Source organism: Anopheles moucheti, chromosome 2 (genome assembly GCF_943734755.1).
Source record: "Anopheles moucheti chromosome 2, idAnoMoucSN_F20_07, whole genome shotgun sequence".
NCBI lineage: Eukaryota > Metazoa > Arthropoda > Insecta > Diptera > Culicidae > Anopheles > Anopheles moucheti.
In genome coordinates, this window is record NC_069140.1 from 80858440 (window position 1) to 80877659 (window position 19220).

Below are 19220 nucleotides of genomic sequence, written 5' to 3' on the forward strand. Positions count from 1 at the left end.
AACCAGCAGCTGCAGCCGCTGCTATACCACCACTACCTATGCCGCCGGTAAACGAATCGCCAATGCCACCGCCAGTGCCAACACGACTCGACGTAGATGATGATATTAAATCCGGTACGATCGTGCTCTGAGGGCACTGCTGTTGTACCCCCCACCCCAATTCCTAGCTGATACGGGCCCGCTTGTTTGCCTGCGTTTCCTGATTCAGGTTACTGCTGCGGATCATGTACTGCAGCTGCGGCATGTACGTCATCACGTCCGTCACCTGTATCATCGGCATTTTGTCCACGTTCGTGCGGCCCGCTTCCTGCAGTGCCTGGTATTGCAAGCTGTAAAGAAAACCGTGCGCGTTCAATGGCTGGCCCGTCTTCCCAAAAGACCCAAGGACGACCCACGACCAACTTACCTATTGCCTTGGAAAAGACTGATGTCTAAAGCGTTCAGCACACGCCGGCACACATCCAAACTTATGTACGGGAAGAACACATCCTTCAGGTCGAATATGGTCATCAGATACTCCGTGTTCCGGTATGGCGCTTTGTTCACACAGTAGATGATCTTGTTTTCGACCGGTTTCTTCACCACCTCGTACGGTTTGTACTGCGTCACGCCCACATTCATCTCCGGCAGTACGATCATGTTGCCGTGTCTGGTTTCCGCCGCCAGACTGTTGATGGCGGCCGCTGCCGCAGCAGTTACCGCCGCATGCTGCTGATGGTGCGCTTGCTGCTGCTGGGCCTGCTGCTGCTGGGCTTGCTGAAGCTGCTGCTGTATCGCGGCAACGCTCGAGTTGCGGTAACTGTTTGCACTTGCTCCATTGCCGCTGCCACCGGCCCCACTGGACGAGCTAATCGAGAGAGATCGACTACCGGACAGGGCAGCCGATGCGGATGCAGACGCCGTTCGGCGTCCGGATTGTGATTGCTGTTGCTGCTGCTGCTGCTGCTGTTGTTGCTGCTGGGCGACTGCTGCCGCTGCTGCCTGCTGAACCAAATGCTGCGGCAATGATGCCCCTGCCATGGTAGACCTTGGGGTAGAAGATAGATCGATTACATCCCATGATCCCGGACCGACTAGTAAATTCAGGTAGGGAGATCTTCCGTCAATGGCGCCGTTGCCAATCGCAAACTCTGTATCGATAACGGATGGGCGACCGCCAGTAGCACTAGTGATGACACTCTGATTTCTCGTATACTCAACCCTATTATTACTACTACTACTACTACTACCCGGTCTACTTCTATCGTGTACTATAACACTCTGCGGAACTACTACTGAGCCAGTGTTACTGCTGCTACTACTGCCGGTGGTGGTGCTTTCCCGGTACGATGGTAAATGTTTGCCGCTGTTACTGCCCTTCCCGTGCCGGTGGTCACTACCGCTCACTCCGCTACCACGACCCGCCGTTTCCAACAACCGTTCGTTTATAATCTCGATGTCCTTGCTGAGACGCAGATGGGCCAACAGATCGACACCGTTGGCAACGTAGCTATCCAGCAGCTCGTTACCACCACCGACCGGTATCAGGGCCGGTGGCGGTTGCCTTGCCTGGCCGCCCTTCGGTGAGGCACGCGTCGGCGAACCAACCGGTACCGCGGTGATGGAAATCGGATTCTTCGGGTACGCTACCGGTTGCTGCCTCCCATTCACAGCAACGCCATACCCGGCTAGCGATGCAGCGACATTTGCACGCGCCGCAAACTCTTCCAGCGCACTGGAACTGCGCTTTGATGCCGGCGTGATGGTTACGTTACGCCCTAAGGAAAATCCATCCAGATTGGTGGCGGTGGTGCTCGGCCTGCTGCCACATGTCATCGCGGCAGTAAGGGAAGCAATTGCTGCCGCAGTACTAGCTGCGGTACGGTTCGTGCTAGAAGTCTTTGCGGGTGCTGTACGGCCATTACTGATGCCGCCACCGTTCACCATACCGGACGCACTGGCCATTGTAAGCTCGCTTATCTGTTGCTGATTCAAGCGGGATAGGTTAACAGTGCCGTTGGGACTACTGGTGGTTGCGAATATGGACAGAGCGGGGTTTAGGTTCGGTAAGGTATTGCCATTGCCACTACTACCGGAGTTCGTGCTCGAGCGAAGGACTGAGGATGCGCCACTGCCACCACTCGACCTGTAGGAAAGGCACATTACACAATCGGAGTACTTTATATGCAGTTTCATTGACTCATCGGAGCAGTAGGAAAAAGAGAGAGGGAGAGAAATTATATGAAACGTTCACTAACAAACACACTGAACTCTTTATGCTTTTGGCTCATCTATGACGTTCTCATCAGAGCTGTAACTGTTTAAAGCTTGTTTCCCAATGCTAATTCGCTAAATCGTTAAAGTTAGTTTAACAGATGTTTCATTCGTAACAAGAACAAGAACACACTCTGCAACTGTCCACTGTTTACTATCTCCATGAAGACCATTTAACGTGACGCATCTTGGAGATGTACAAAAGGACACGCACTAAAAAACATCAAGTAGTTCGCAATTTCTATTTTACTCTACACATTCAACTGCATTTTCTTCCAAACAACAAGGTGTACAACGGGATCTTTTCCTCGTCGAAGAAAAACAAAACTCTGCCACTCGTAATTAATATTAGTTCCAAATGTTGGCCAATCTAAAACAGGTCGAATGAGGCAAAAGAACAGGGAAGGTGACGGACGAGCGTAAGGGAGAGAGAGAGGGGGTGGAATAGAAGTGATTATGTTTCGAGATTCTTCCTCCGGGTGGTAAATAACGTAAGCAACAGCAACATTTGACCATGTCCATCGCAGGGAGGGGGGAAAGCACACACCACACAACAACGCCACTGAATCTTTGCTCTGTTCGTTCTGCAAAACGGAGGAGAAAGCTACTCTGAATGGGAAAACTAAGAAATAGTTCATATGTTAGACATGGCTTTTGTTTTTGTTCTATAAAATGGATTAAAAGGACCGTGTGGGGATAGGTCCACAATGAAATAAAATAGCTCTACCGAATAAAGGGAAACATAATCCGTATGTTTTGTGCAAGATTGTTTGCAACGAACGAAAATCTTCAATACTAAAAAAAAAACAGCACGCTGCTGAGCGACTTGTGAAGAAAAGAAGCAAACGGCAAAGAGAAAAACAAACAAAACAATTACGAAATCAAAAATAACGTGTTGTTACTACGTACTTTTGAGATTATCTTACATTTATAATATAAGCAACGAAAGATACTATTCATTTCTCGTAAAGTTGTCAAAACTATGTTTGTTTTATGTTCTCTCTGGTCGTTGCTTGATACGTAGCGTTTCCCGGTAGATGGCGTTTCAACTTTGACTGTTGATGAACTGTCTACTATTTTTTAATTTAATTTCAAACGCTACAACATACCGATCCTGATCAATTCTGGGCAATAGGATTAGTTTGGTAAAACGACATTTAAGACCCCGCAGACCCACTGTTCTAATGAAAACACAATAATCTTAGAAACGCAACATTTTCTATATCTCCAAAAAAGGGAGATTGCAAAGAATTTTACTTGGGACTAATACTCTTTTTACTGCACTACCTTCACACATTTAGCGGATATATTACTGTTGTTTACTTTAAAAAAATATCGCCACGAATTCAGTGAAAGATTTAAACAGTAATATCATACTGGGTTGTTTAAATTTTCTTCTTCAATTTACTAAAACTTATCTAATGCTACTTTCGCTTAGCAGCATCGGGCACAACACGTTTTCCTAACAAGAATTCCATACGTTTAACTACTTCACCTACAATTGGATCATTTTTTTAAAACAAAAACAATTCAAAACAACAGGGAAAAACCCCCCTACGAATAGGAACTTAAACACGTCCCAAAACCGTCAGTCAGTTTCAGAACATTTTGAAAGCAAAAAGCAACGAATGGCATTTAAAGGAAACAAACTAAACATTACAACAGAATTAAATGAACAAAACGCTACTCACACGTATAATTCAACTACGGAATAGTGTACGCAATACCCGGTCGTCTATAGGGGTCTCCAAAGTGAGGGCCATTTATCAAACGGAATCATTTGGAGAACCCTATGACTAATGGCCATAGAATGCCAGTGTGTGTGTGTGTGTCTGACGGAAGAAATCCCTCTTGATCATGTATCAGGAATGTTGGCTGTTTGGTCATTTGCCAACTTAAGACAAATCCCCAGTAAACATAACATTCCAGAGTCCGATCTGTCTATCGAGTCGATGGAAGCGCGAGGATACTCTCATCCTTTCGCGTGTCCTTCCACGTAAAGGTACTTACAGATGAGCTTGAACCTGTGCCGATCGAACCAACGGTGGCGGTACCTGTTGATTTTGTGACGACCGGGACGTCAGTGACATGGCGGCATTGTACAGGGAAGAGTTGTACTGCTGCATCGAGTGCATATTTTGGATGTTGCGTATCTGTGCCTGAGCCTGGGCCGCCTGAAATAGGGAAAGAAACAGTAATTGTTTAACCCCCGTGTTACAAGGAATCTGCTTTTAGGCTAGTGATACTACGTCTGTTTGGACCGCGGACAGCACCAGAGAACACACAACGGCTGTCCGGTGTACCTGCTGTACAACTCATACCTGCTGGGCTTGACTAAGTCGTAGCAGTTGCTCCTGTTGGGCGGATAGCAAGTTTTGATGGTTCGATGGCACCATGTTCCAGTTGTTGGTAAGGGCCTGGGTGTAATATTGAAGCAAAAGAAAAAAGGGTTAGGGAAGCTTTGTCACGCAGCGTTCCAACACACCTTACGCTAGAGGAACGAACCTGTACAGCGGCGGTAATACTGTTCATTTGGTTGTTGGTTTTGGCAAGATTCTGTTGCGTTTGCAGCGTCTGGTAGACGTTGTTGCTGGTGCCCTTCCGTGCCGGCGCACTGTTCATCATGGTCGGTGCCTTCGGTGGTGGCTGTGCAGGTTGCCGCGTCCAGTGGATGGTGTTCGTTTTCGGACCGGACAGTAGCTGCGAATCGACGACCTTGCTCGGCCAGTAGTCCTCGAACTCCGTCCCGGGCGGAAAGTAACCCTTGATGTCGGTCAGACTAATTACCGCGACCGAATCGCTGGCGAACAGCTCATTCCGAATGCCCTGCACCTTGCAGCAGAACTTCAGGTACGACAGATCCCAACCGGACAGATTGTCCGCCTTCAGCTTCAGGTTATCGGTTTCGCCCTCGAAGTAGAACAGCGGTACCATCTTCTGGTAGTCGCGCACCGTGTACGGTACCACCGATTCCTTGTTGATCCGGATGAAGCCACACTTGTCGTTCGGTGTGCTGCACCCCATCAGCAGCTTCTTGTAGCACACCTCCAGGAACTGGTAGAATTTGTACGCATCCGACACCCGCACGACGAGATCCTTCAGCGTGAACAGCTCCCGGCCGAACTGCATGTCGCTGTGCTTCTGGTTGATCTCGTTCAGCAGCTTACACTCCGCATCGGTGATGTAGTACGACCGGACACACGTGCACGTGTAGATGTCCTGATGCAGGTAGTTGAGATACTTGTTCAGCAGCTTCATCTCCACCATGCGCACCGCACAGTACCGTTCCTGCTGGCGCAGGATGAACGGTATGTGCACCTTGGCCGGGAACACCTCCCACCCGAAGTGGCCCTTCTGGCTTTCCTCGTCGTTCGCCTTCTTCTCCCCGCTACCATTCACATCCGATCCGCCCCCATCGTACGCTTTGCCACTGCCGTTGGACGCGACACTGTGTCCGCTGCCCAGTGGCAGTGCCACGGTAGTTGCTCCACCTGCCGCTGCCGCCATAGCATTCGCTGCAGCGTTCAACGGTGCGTTGGTCGGTTTGCGCGTCAAATAGTTCAGTATGTTCGCCTGGCCGGGTGTGACACCGTTGGCCGTCACTGTTGTGTTCATCGCCGCTGGTCGGGCCGGCACTTGTTGCTGCTGTACTGCGGCCGCTGCCGCCTTTGCCGATTGTTGCTTGTGTGCCTCCACTATCTTTGCCGCCATCTCCTTGATTTCGGCTTCATCATGCCTCTCCTGTTTAACCGTTACCGGTGCCGCGGATGACATTTCTCAATTGCGTCCACGTGCGCACGGGCCTTAAAACAGACACCTACTGCCCACGGGAGAGACAGGGGTTGTCGTCTGTCGAGGTTATTTCTTCACAGAGTCCAGCAAAAGTTTCGGGGAGGTGACGGACTTCTTCGTTACTTTGTTCGGGAGGATTCCACTTCCAGAAACTGCACCGATAAAACTGATGAGCTTCATGTAATCATAATAACTTGCATAGCACCTTCCAGTAGGTACACAAGGGAATTTGATAACACCAACATACAAACGAGGAACTTCGAACCGGAAGAATACACTGGTGATTAGTGTCACCAAGAAAAAACACACTCAGGAGGTAAACAGCCCTCACCGAACACTTTAGTCGTCGAACTCTGTCGCCCCAGATGCTGAAGATGCTGTAGCACTGGTTCTTATGGAACACAACTAACACGAGACTCACTTTGCTCTTCTCGTCAACACTCGTCTCTTCTTCGTCGGATGTATGATAAATCTTATTCCACAAAATCACTCCACTGTGGAATTTCAAAGTTTCGCACACGAAATTCCAAAGGATGCTGTGTGCGGGCACAGCATGCGGCAGCTTCTGCTACAGCAAACGATGGAATACTGACGTTTTGTGCTGTATATCTTCCTGCCAACACTTCACTTCTTATTATTGCTTTAGTGTACACACTCACACACACTCGCGCACGCACACTGTTCACAATCCCGCGCGCGCACACACACGCACATCACACAACGGACCAAAGTTGTTTTCTTCTTGTTTTGCGTTATTATTTACCCGTGCCAACTATTCTATCTTCACTACTGTGTGTATCAGACACACACACACACACCCACCCACCTCTACACGCAAATGCACGGGTACAGCTTATTCGCACACGCACGCACACTATTGCACACGGGGAATGCTGGAATCTCACGATCTCTCTGCCAAATGTTGCCCACTACGGGCACACACAAACACACGTGCGCTGCTCACTACACAAAGCACACTATGGTAAGAAAATGGTGCAAAACTTTCCACCGCACACCGTCGCCGTTGTTGTTGTTGTTGTTGTATGCTGTCTTGTCACAAGAATGTACACTTCCAGCGCACTTAAAAATATTAATAATCATTAAAACACTACCTCCATATCGTTCGAACTGTGGTGAAGCAAAAGCACACACGACCAATAAGAGATATTTAGTATTCTCTGTAGTATTATCCGTTTTAACTGCTACCACCACATCACGGCTGTGCGCGTTTATTCGTCACAGGCTGACACACTGCTTTGCTGGGTTGTAGCGCTGCTGCGTGCGGGTTTTTCGTTCCTCTCGCATCTACACGTCGATTTTGTGTGGCGACGGATGAACGTAAAACACCGAAAAACCCCCGGATCGAAATCCCAACCGTACCCGCCGGTGCGACAGGGAGAGGGCATCCGAGCGCGCACACACACGCACCGCTGGGCCGAGCGAGACGGCCCGACAGCACCCGACTTCGCTGCTCGGCCGTTCGGCGAAAAGACCGTGAAGCGGTAGTCTCGCATCACCCGTGGCAGGCGCCTTGCGGTCGTAACCATGGTGTTTGGTTGTTCAATCTAGTTGGCGTTTGTTTCCCGCTGTACGGGGTTGTGTGCATGTACGAAATAAGTCATGGAAGGAGGGAGTTTTTGGGTTGGGTAAGGGATGCGGCGGAAGCGGGCGATGAAGATTGGAACGAGAGATAAAAGAAGCAACAAAAAATGAATACACACACACATCATGTACGTACAAGTTTGTACGAAAAAGCCAGTAGTACGCCCTCATTTCTTTTCTTCGTGTGAGTGTTTTTTTCTTCTACCCCGTAACTCCACATCCTCAACACCCTTCAGACCTCTACGTCTTTCCCCTTCCCCTTCCAACCGGATCAGTATACCAACCCCGCTAGAGGCCAAACGATGAAGCGAGAAGAAATAATGGCGTGAAGAAAAAAAAACCTAATATAAACGAAAACATACTTTGGCGCCTTCGGCCGTATCGGAAGTCTCTCTTTCCCGTTCGCTTTCTTTTATCTTCTCACTCTCACTGCGGTACCATGGCCGTGCGCGGGCCAGTATGCAGCACCCTCACACCTACAGCACCCCCCCCCCCCCCCCCCTCTCCTGCTTTCGAGCTCCTTTCTTTCCTTGAACCTTTTACGATCCGTCTGAACCACCCGGCTCAGCCCTTCCTCGCTTCTTCGCGCGCGCTTTTCCTTCCTCACCCAAAACATCGCTGCTGCTGCGTGCATTTGCGTATGTGCTGCGTTCGTGCGCTTCTTGTTTTTGTTTCTTCTTTTCCTTCCCTCCCCGGACACTGCTTCCTCTCCCTTCCTCCCCCCCCCCCCCCCTGACCCCTTGTACTGGGTCTTATGCGTATAAAAAAAAACAATATTTTCGCGTTCGTTCCATGGCAAATCCCACCATCACACGCCGTTGCTGGGGGTTTTTGCGTTTGTTGAGGGAAGGGATGTTGCATTTTGGGGCTTTTGTGCATATGTCTCGTCGGAATGGTTGCTGCACAGCGTCACAAACTGTTTCTAACCCGTGCAGAGACCGTGCAAGGTCACCCACAGTACAATAGTAACAGTGAGTACATGAAAGTGTAGCAACGGTTTGGATGGAAACCCAATTTCCAAAGAGCCCCCAAGAAGGTTCTCCGCATATGACATATGAGAGATGGGCTTGTAGTTGTTATCGTTCAAAGAGTTTCAGCTTGAGCTAATACAAAGAATTTGAAATGCTTATAAAATTTGTATAGCGATATTTTGCAAAGAAACTGTCGTTAATGTTGTTTTCCCCCTACAAAAGCATTACATCCAAGTAGGCAATTATCGCTATACGCAATCTAAAGAAGTTCCCAGCTGCTTAGCCAATCATTGGTATTGTCCCGACAACGATCACGCACACTTCGATTCCAAAATAGTTGATTGTCTCGGCAAATACAGCAGCATGATGTGTAGAGTTGTTGTTAAATAAACACCATTTTCTAAAGGCATCGGCACACTACTACCAACGAAAATACCATACCATCAACCCTATATACACCGCACGATCCAAATGTGCAAGGCTGAGGCGCAACGGAACCAACCGAATCCAGCAGAGACAGAGACGGTCGGATAGCGCACAAATTTCATTGCTCTTCGCACGCTCGCTCTACCACACTACTACTGCTGCGTGCAGCCAACGTATACACCGTAGCCTCTTTACGCGAGGGAGACTATGCTGGGCGCTCTCGTTGATATGCGGCGAGATAGCCTCACATAAGTTCATTTTCTTTTATTATAAAAAACCCTCCTCTTTGTAGTGAATAATTTATGCAAAGTACGGTCCCTTTCTTCGAGCAAATAAATCCCACTAGACAGCACGCGCACGCTACTTCACCGATCATTCGAGATGTAGTGTACGCATCCCTGACGAGTCTTGTTGTTTTTTTCTTTGCTTCCACCAAACGTAACTACTTTCTCCGTCTGCGGTTGAGAAGTAAAAACAAAAGTTGCACGTATCAGCAATAATCACCTGCTTGTATGTGTGCGACGGAAGTACGCCGTGATTATAGGATTTCCATTATATAAAATTGATGGCGCCAAAAGTTACATCCAGCGGGGTAGAACTCAACAGCTCTATAGTGGCCATTATTCATCCTTCAGAGCCACATTCCAACACCATTCCCATATGCCCATAAAGCGTAATTGTGTTCAATTTGTTCAATTCTAGTGGACGAAGAATTTTAACCACTGTCAGCAATAATTTTATAGTCATCTTTAAAAACATTTATGGGCGCCTGCACACGAGACTACCGACCAATAATACAGTTTCGCCTTGGTTTATTTACGTTGCTAAGGGGTTTTCTTTCGATCTGCCTTTTGTTTCTTATTTTCCTGCCTACCTTTTCCACAACTTTAACCGCACACTGTCCGTCTCTTTCTCTCCTCTACCCCGTATGAAGGTTGCTATTCTACTATACAGCTTTATCTTCAATCTCTTGCCATCTCCCTTACTCGCGTGCGGGCACTCTCTCTGCCTACCTCTCGTTTCATTAGAAACGAGTAGACCGGCTTGTCGGAGTATCTGTTTATTGTATAAAGTTTATACGGGGGTTATTTACCGAATACCTTAAATACATCTTTCCTACCCGGGTTTTTTTGCTGTGCCCGATCGATGGTGTTTAAACGCTGAGGCAGGGAGCAATAAGGCTGGGTAAAAAAGAGACTATTATAGATTATGGATTACTTATGGCATGCTTGGTTTTTGGTTTTGGTTGACTCCGAGGTAGTTGACATACTTGCTGTTTCCTAGGCTGTATATACAGGTATTCAATATGTGTTGATGTCATGATGATCTTTTTATTGCACGTATTTGCAGGTTATGCCCTTTTTTAGTCAAAATTAATGTCAATACAAATCTTTTACAAGAAAATAAAAAAAGTCGAAATTTGTATTTCGTAGTCTAGTAGATAATGGCTTATTGTTGATCCTTGTTGACAGGTAAAATTGATTTAATCCACGACCAATCGGTATATTAGACCAATTGCAGATTCACCGGATCTAGCCCTTAAATTTGTGTCTCAAGCACTGCGAGTCAATCTGATTCAGATTCATGAATCTGAATGAATCTTTAAACTGATTGAATGAATCTGACTCTCTATTTCAAAGATTCACTGATCCTCTAAGATCCACCAAGATTTAAGAGCTCCGCCTATGCCACTGCTATGAGGATCCATGAATCTTTTCCTCGATTTCTAATTTGAATGACTCCTCACTAAAGATTTATATAGATGACTCTTCTCAAAAGACTGATTAAGCGCAACACTAGTTTCGATCCTGCATCGTTTTAATACTCTTTGCCACGGTAATAGTAGACTAAAGCACTGACAGTTAAGTGTCCTCACCGCCAATGGATGACGTATTTCGTTTGAAAGGCGTTAATGTCTATACATATTCTAATAGGTTTCTGAATTTGTGAAATCGGGTAGAAAGAAGGAAGTTTAAATAGCCAGGATTAAGGTAAGAGAATACCATCAATACACGGGAATACCACCGGCAGGTAATTAGCATTTATACCTGTGCAAAAGATTCGCGCCACGACTTCATGGGAGTTGTGGGTTGAACAACACAGTAGCAAATTATCCTACGGCTTAGAGTTATTGTCCCCATATACAGGTATAATTACCAAACTCATTTGCCTGCTCGTGGCAGTATAATAAACAGCTTGAAGGACAGTAAAATAGGGATTCTTAATATCCTGCGGTAGTGGTGCACGATTTGTTATTGCCGGGTAGACATGGTATGCCAGATAATAAATAGTCTCGCATGTTATAACGTGTCTGTCAGTTCAATGAAATCCATAATATTGTAATGAGTAGTGAATTCTTCTTCCTGGTTCCTGTTCTAGATGATGACCGTCACAACAGGCTTACTACATTTAATTCTACTACGGAATCTTTGTTACGGTGGTACGTATGAAGGTCGTTTGCATCTTCAGGTCAATGCATCTAGAGTAAATTGACAAGTATCCCTGAGAACTTTTTTGACGTTTAGATGGAAAATTGTTGACGTTTATCATCCAAATACAAATATTGCTTCGCAGAAACGGTTCTTCCGGGGAACGGACTAAGCGGTCATTTGGAGTTCCGAACCTCAAGGAATCCGCAGCGCCAAGCCTACCAACAGCCATTAGTGGAGGGTTTTGACATGCCATGTCAGATGATACGTCCAAGATATCAGATGACTATTACACGTCCTAATTAATTATTAGATCTGGGTACAAATGGGATTTTGTACCGGTCTGGTCTTGTGAAAGACCGTTAAGGTTTCTGAAAATTACTTTTTTTTTACATTTACTATTTTCCAAACAAATTCTTACATACAGAAAGCGACCGACACTGACCTCTATTAGTGATTTTTTTGTGTATTCCAGAAGAACGGACACACCATATTGCTACTGCATTTTTGACTTAAATAATAATAATTATTATTTATAATATAATTACCCTACAATTTCCTGTGATGAAAACGTATTAGGTGGATTTAATCTCTGCTAAAGCGTCACACAAAAAGGGAGGGTCCAGGGTCACGGGATCGCCATATAGTTCGGCCCTCGTCGACCTTCCTATCTTGCCGCCCTGTATTTCGGTGTGTTTCCTGAGCGAAGTATATACATTTTTTGGTAAGAAAAACAGTAACCGTTCGGCGAGGGTTTTAATCTTCTCCTCTTCGAACCTCCTCGGTCCACGGGCCCAGGATTGGCGTTTGCATGAACACGCACCAAGCGTTGGTCCCCGGTTTTGGAGGTTTGATAGTGTTCGTTAGCTAGTTTCGCTAGTATTCTATCGGGTTATCGGGCGCTTCTTTGCCGTGCGTGTGGACCTCAGGTCCTCCATGGTCACCCGGGGGTGACTCCCCCTTCCAATCGAAATGTGTTCGCTCACTCCCTCACCAGCACACACACACACATACGCACGTGCACCACGCACATGGGAAAGGCGAGATTCGCAAACTCCCGCGACAGGGAAGGTTTTCGCATCGCATTTCGTTGTTTCGTACCGCAATGTTTGATGAATTTTGTGGGTTGAAGGGGTAGGGGGAGAGTGAAGGGGAGGTGATGGCATGAGGAGAAGGCTGTGTTTGCTGATGATGGCATTGATTGCTGCGATCACAGCACCACGATGGGTGCCGTGGACGTCAAGAATGGTGGGTGGTTGGACCAAGCTTTCCTTCCTACCTCACGCCTATAATTTAGCACGTAAAAGCGACCCTTCCCACCTCCATTCCCACTATCTAACGCGTGCCCTTCGCTCGGTGTTCAACGGGCTCCCTCCCCACACCGGAGGGTAGACAAGGGTGGATGCTTTAAAACAACGAAATTTCGTCATCGTGTGCTTGTGTTTCATCGCATGTGCGTGTGTGTGTGTTGTATGTGTCTAGCAACATTCGCTACGAGTCGTTCATCTTTCATCGCAGCAGCCCTCGCTTTTCCATCCTATCTATCCCTCTCTCTCTCTCGCTCTCTCTCATCTCACCCTCTTCTCTCTACTATTGTCGTTATGCCGCCCTATCGTTCACTTTTCAGCTGTGTTTCCCTTTCCTTCCCTCCACCCAGCAGCTCGTGCATCCTGCTGTTCATTCGCCACACCAACTCCCACCCGCATGCATGCGTGCGAGTGTATGTGTGTGCGTGCGTGTGTGTGTGTGTGCAGTGCAGAAGAGAGCCGTCTGCGCTAGCCAAATAGCTTCGCACCAAACGTCTCTCCACCATGTCTGTCTCATTTGCACGCGCTAAGCTTGGGCTACTTTGGATAGAGCAAACAAATGCGCAGGCTATAGTGTAGTAACCAACGCAATCAAGCAGGCGGTGCAGGAGCGCAGAGGAAGGAGACGTTGGTGTATGTATGTGTGTGTGTGTGTGTGTGTGTGTGTGTGTGTGTGTGTAGCGCACGCGATATGCTGCCGATTTGGTTGGTCCGTCGCCTGTGCACGCGCGCTAAGTGGTTGGTGTGTTGCGTTGGAATGGAAGCACGACGAATTTCCCGGTGCCCTCGGTGAGTATGCGAGACTATTTCAGGTTTCGGCCACCGGACGGGGTTGTTTTTTTTTTCGTTCGTCGTTTCGCCCGATGCTGCCGTTCACACCGTATCGCTGTGAATTCGTGTGTGTGTGTGTGCAGGGTTTCGCTGCTGTCATTTCTTCCCGCCGTCCTCTGCGTTCGCCATTCCTCCAACCGCGCACTCCCGTGTGCTCCACGCATCGCGCGATTCGTTGTTCTCAAACGTTCCGTTCTCCGCATCCTGCCCGCTCCGCCGTGCCCTTTTTGCTGCATTTATCATCACTTCATCGCAGATGTTTTCCTTGTTTTGTGTTGTTTCATGGTAAACCTCACCCCGGGCCGGGCCGCTCCTTCTACCCTTCGACCGATTTTCACCATCGTATTGCACAGATCGGCTCTGTTGTGCGCATTGTGCTACTGTGTTGGTACATATTTGGGTGTGAGTGTTTGTAGCGATGTAATTTTGCGAAGCTTTGTCCACTTAGACCTTAGCGCGCAGAAATGTTACAGGATCCCCAGACAGGGTTCTGTTTGTGTCATTTGGGTTTGCACCAATTCTAACACAATCAAGATAAGGGTACATTTTCCTTGTGTTTCCAATCTATCTTATACCATCGCATTGCGTACTGCAATTCGTTGCACTGGTAGTGGCGGGTCGAATGCAACGCCAGAACTATGCGTGTGACCAAAGCTATATTGTGGGACACATTTTTTGTTTTGTTTTGCTTGGGCACTTTGTGAGATAGTTTGGGGCCGATTGCTGCGATCGCACAAATATCACCTCCCTCCCCTACTTTAACGCCTAGCAACGAGAGCAAAGTTCCTTTCCTTTCTATTTTTCCATCGATTTTACCCAACACCCCCGCTTCTAATCCCACATTTCACAGCGCCCACCACTCCCTTGCTACCCAGCGTTGGCTTATAGTATAGTTTTTTTTCCTCCTCCCTACCTTAATACAAAAGCCAGTTTTGTGAGACTCTTGCCTCCCTTCCACCCGTTTCACCTAGCTCCCGAAACACACAGGTACGCAAACACCTATGTATCGCGGGCTGTATAGCGCGTACGTACGACAAAACGGTGCCCAGAGTGTGTGCCCTTCACCTGGTTTCCCATCGTAGTTACCCGGCAGTGTGTGCGGCTCTCAGCGGAACACGGTATCGTGATGAGGTTTTTATGGCATCTTGTTTATTTTGTTGTTGTTGGTGTTGTTGCTACCATAAACTATCCCGATCATTCGCCATGTGCATCACCGGTATGGCTGAGTATGTGTTTGTTTTCAAATTGTGCAAATTTTTGCAAACAATCGAAATATATTGTTTGTTAACGGAATTCTTCCAAAATCGTCACTGATTTATGAAGTGTAAGTATGACTGTGTAAGTTAAAAGAAATAGAGTTTTGAGATTCAACACATTTCTTTGTTGTGTATTATATAGAATAGGTATAGGTTTCACTACTTTAAGCTTATGAGGATATTTTTAAATGAAAAGAACAAAAAATCATTCAATGTTCAAAATCTAGGGAAACTAGGTCCAGTCTTAATATGGCATAAGAATTGCAGGATTGTATCATTGAGATATCTTTATCCAGTTTTAAGAATATTGTATTAGGCTGATGCAATAATTGATTATAAATATTTAAGCAGTTAATAGATCAGATTAGATTAGATAAATTAGATCACGATACCCAATATTGCTATAACAAGAGTAGAATAGCTAGGATGACTCCAAGATTCGTTGTACGTCAGTTGAGATATTAAAGATGACGAAAATTCGAAGTACGAGGAAACCTTCAAGTCTACCGATAACCATATTACTGGGACAAGGATCTTCTGGAATGCAACTAGGCCGACATTACAGAGAAAAAATGTAATATGTGTACTCTCCAAAGTCCTCATCTCGCCATGAGTTCAGTGTTTCAATCTTGTGTGAAGAAGAATATATCTTAAGACTAACTCGCTGCCAACCTTCCTCAACCTCTTATTTACGTTCGACAAAGACGATGGTGAGTGGAAGGACAAGGGAGACGCCACTACAAATTCTACGAGTTTCACGGTGTACTCACTATCGTCCAGCGAGTTAGACTCGTCAGGTTCCGGTGAGCTTGTCATGTCATCAGACTAGCACCAGACAACCCATCACGTGAAGATCTTTAAAATCGTTCCCAAGAAAAGTGGTACAGGGGGAAGTTCCAAATTGAGATTTCCCGTTAGAAAAACCGGGACTACGACAGGGCTCGACAATGAGTTAAAGAACACCGCAGGCGACTACAACAACATAAAGATGTCTTAGATGATATGACAATCGCAGTAGCAGAGCAGCAGAAGTCCTTCTGCAATAGATCCTCTACATGGCTACTGCGATTGTCGTGTCTTCTGAAACATAGATATCTGTCATCAAAGAACTCTATCAGTAAGAGCTCAGTTACAGCTCTGCCGTACGCTTCGGCATGGATTATGACGTTAATGACAGCCACTGCGAATTTGTCGTGCGGCAATATGTGTCAAATTTCATACAAATATGTCCGGTGGTGTATTCGTCCGATCCAATATCCCAAAGTGGGTAAAGAGACTAGGTGGGCTCATCCCTAACGATTTGACAACCGCGCTATGAAAAAAAACTAGAAATGGTTTGACAGTTCGCGGTACGGTCACTTGAGAGTGTGTGTGTGTGTTATCGTTCTGAATGATATTGCGTGCAAAGAGTATATTTTCAGTGTTGTTCAAATTCAAGAATTGTACCAAATCCAAGCTCTCAATACGGCTGATTAGGACCTATGCCAATCAGTTGTCGGTCTTAAATTACTTCGAAGTTGGCTGCCCGTTGATCACACACGGCTCAGGAAGCTGGACACCTTTATTGAACTTATAAATAATCTCGCAAAGAGTAGGGAAGGAGCAGAATACTGAATACAGAAACAGAAATTATCGATTCAAATTTGCAGGAAGAGCTTCAGGCAACACAATCAAAACAAAAACAACTGTGCACGGATACCGTAACGCGAAACGTCAAATGGGTATTTAAAAATGGCCTGCTGAAAAGAGCTATGAGCCCACCTAGTCTCTTTACCCACTTTGCAATATCCCATCCGGACTAATCCCCCGTACGCAGGACTGACTATCCAACTAGGGGTAAATAAAGTCAAAGTAGGCCAGAAATGGCAGACTTAAACCATTTGTGCCACTAATAAAGTAAATTTTAATTTGTCAAGTCAGGCTATATGATAAACAATATTTTAGTAAGTCATCCGGATATCCGGATGACCTTGTGCTTGTCTACACCTAGTGGTCATCCCAGGTACGTTCGCCAACGTATCTTTCAATTACCATGAGATTTGGTACGCTGCCAGCTACGTTGAGACTAAAATGCAGGTTTCTCTGGGTAAGGTACCTGGGAGGACCGTTAGGGGTAAATGCACGGTTATACAGACAATTGATCCAGATGAGGTTCTCGCGAACTCATAATTTAATTACTACCACAAACACGTTTGACCCATTGCGGGTTAAATTGAGTCACCCCTGTGCATTGAAGGGTTAAACCATGCTCAGTACAACCTTTCTGCATCCATATAGCCACAACGGCTTGCAGCTTTCGCAGAAACTCCCGGCTGGGTTCCTTCTCCGCCTTCGTAACATCACACACCGCCTGCGTCTCCTGTTCATGTTTCATCCCCCTTCCCGCTCCCACAGCATTCTCATGTTTAGGTCCCGGATGATCGAGATGACTGACAGCACCAGTATAGGACGCAGCAGGGTTTTCGACTGTCGGACGTAGTGGTGTCAGAGGGGGCGAGGAGTAATACCGAATGTGCTGGTAAATAATAGCTGCACGGCACACAACTGAAGTAGTCTCGCACGGAACCCAGGGCTCCCGTGTGCTGCGCTCTGCTCGCACGCGGTGGTTTCAGAGAATACAGCACACAACACTACATACAGCGGCCACGTACCATGAAGCACCGTACGCTAGAGTTGACAGGGATTTGGGTAGTCCGGGGCAGTAGGCGGTGGGTTTTATATGCCGTGCTTGTGGATGTCGACCGTACTGTCGAGTGATGCGCCGTGGAGGGTCGGGGGTTTTGGGGCTTTCATTTTAGTTTGGCGGTCACTGGTAGCACCGGACGCGCCAAAGGTTCTCCACCCGTCCACCCGTCTTACCCACCCCTTGCACCACTCCTCCACCACCACCAGAAATTGTAAGGTGCCCTTTTTTGTGGTGCACAACCCAGTCACAACCAGTGACAAAAAGGCGTGCTCAGGGCCCCGGGACCCAAAAAGCAAAAGGGGCTCTACGCCAGTTCGCTCTCGCCGAAATGGTCCCGCACCGTTTGCACCTTCCTCCACCACCAAAACAACCCCCGGCTGGCTGCGGTTGGGCCGTTGTTTGGCTGATGTTCGAAGGGTTTTTTGTGCGTGTTTGCTTACGCTCGCAAACATTGCTAAATGGTACTGGTGGTGGTAGTGCGATGTTATATGTCCAGCCTCCTCTTTCGCGCGCGTGTGTGTGTGTGTGTGGTTTTTTTCTTCGAAACACAAAGTCGACCGCTACACTTCACTTAAGTTATGTTGTTTTTTTTTCTTCGTATTTATCTTCTCTTTCTAACGTTTGTAATCTTGCTTTCGCTAAGCTGCCATCAGGTACGGTTCAATATTTCCAACACATATACACAACACCTCAACACACACTGTTATGCACTGTCTCTTGCTCACTCTTGCCCACACACATACACACCTTTCTCCCTGTTATAAATCGCGTGTTAAACCGCGTCCCGTTACCGTTCATCTCCCTCCACGCGCCCACCCTGTTGCGAAGAGGGGTAGGTTCTATGTTTCAAATATTACCATCACCCACTTCCGCAACTCTCCGTCGCCGCACCGTCCCGACCTCCTCGTTCATTACCGCTCTCTTCTTGTTATTATTCCCTCTTCGCACTACACCTCCTCAAGCTCCCTATCGTTTGATCTTGTGCAATCGAAGGTATACAACCTTCCGCTTTATCCGTACATCAGCGACACCGCCACCGCTCCCCAAACCGAACTCGCTCCGCCCCCCCCCCCCCCCCTCTTCTTGGCCTGCTTCGATTTTTCATGCATCCCATGTTTTTTGCTACCCCGCCCCTTTTACACCCACCTTCCCCCTTTTTTGGTCTAAATTGTGTTGTATTGAATTTTACTTGCCCCCCCCCCCCCCTCTCCTCCTCAACCCCTCCTTCCCTCTCGCACACTTATTCTACTGCTCTAGTCGCTGAAAAGGATCCACTAGCTTTCCATCCCTTTCCCACGGTGTATGCTTTGTCCCTCTTCGTCACATTTCCATCACCTACGTATGCGCTCCTTGCTGAGAGATCCTCGTTCGAGTATTTTTTTTGTTTTTTTTTTGTCTTTTTAGTACAACATCTACCGTGTTGGTGTGTACATAGCGCACTCATACATACACGTGCGCACCAAATAATACGGCAGATATGAATTTTTGGTAAAAACACACACACACGCACACGTACACAATGGTACGACCGTTTTGGGTCCGTTTCGTCATCGTATCGTCATCATCGCCATCATCATCATCGGCGTACGAAAAACCACCGCAACACAACAGGATAAAATTAAACCATTCCTGGTTTTGTTTTGCTCTAGAATTTTCGTGCCTCGGTC

General features: G+C 47.1%; 1 protein-coding gene across 2 annotated transcripts; it reads right to left on the minus strand.

Moving 5' to 3' along the window:
• Positions 1–151: 151 nt before the first annotated feature.
• Positions 152–7336, minus strand: LOC128309434 (uncharacterized). 2 transcript variants are annotated; one of them, XM_053045820.1, is made up of 5 exons: positions 4759–7336; positions 4575–4670; positions 4264–4427; positions 407–1027; positions 152–329 (listed from the first exon to the last, which is right to left on the minus strand). In XM_053045820.1, the coding sequence occupies exons 1-5, from the start codon at positions 6025–6027 to the stop codon at positions 164–166; spliced, it is 2316 nt and encodes a 771-aa protein (XP_052901780.1). In that variant the 5' UTR covers positions 6028–7336; the 3' UTR covers positions 152–163. The 2 variants fall into 2 exon arrangements, with proteins under 2 accessions (XP_052901780.1, XP_052901779.1); XM_053045819.1 differs by having other exon boundaries at positions 407–2125.
• Positions 7337–19220: the final 11884 nt, after the last annotated feature.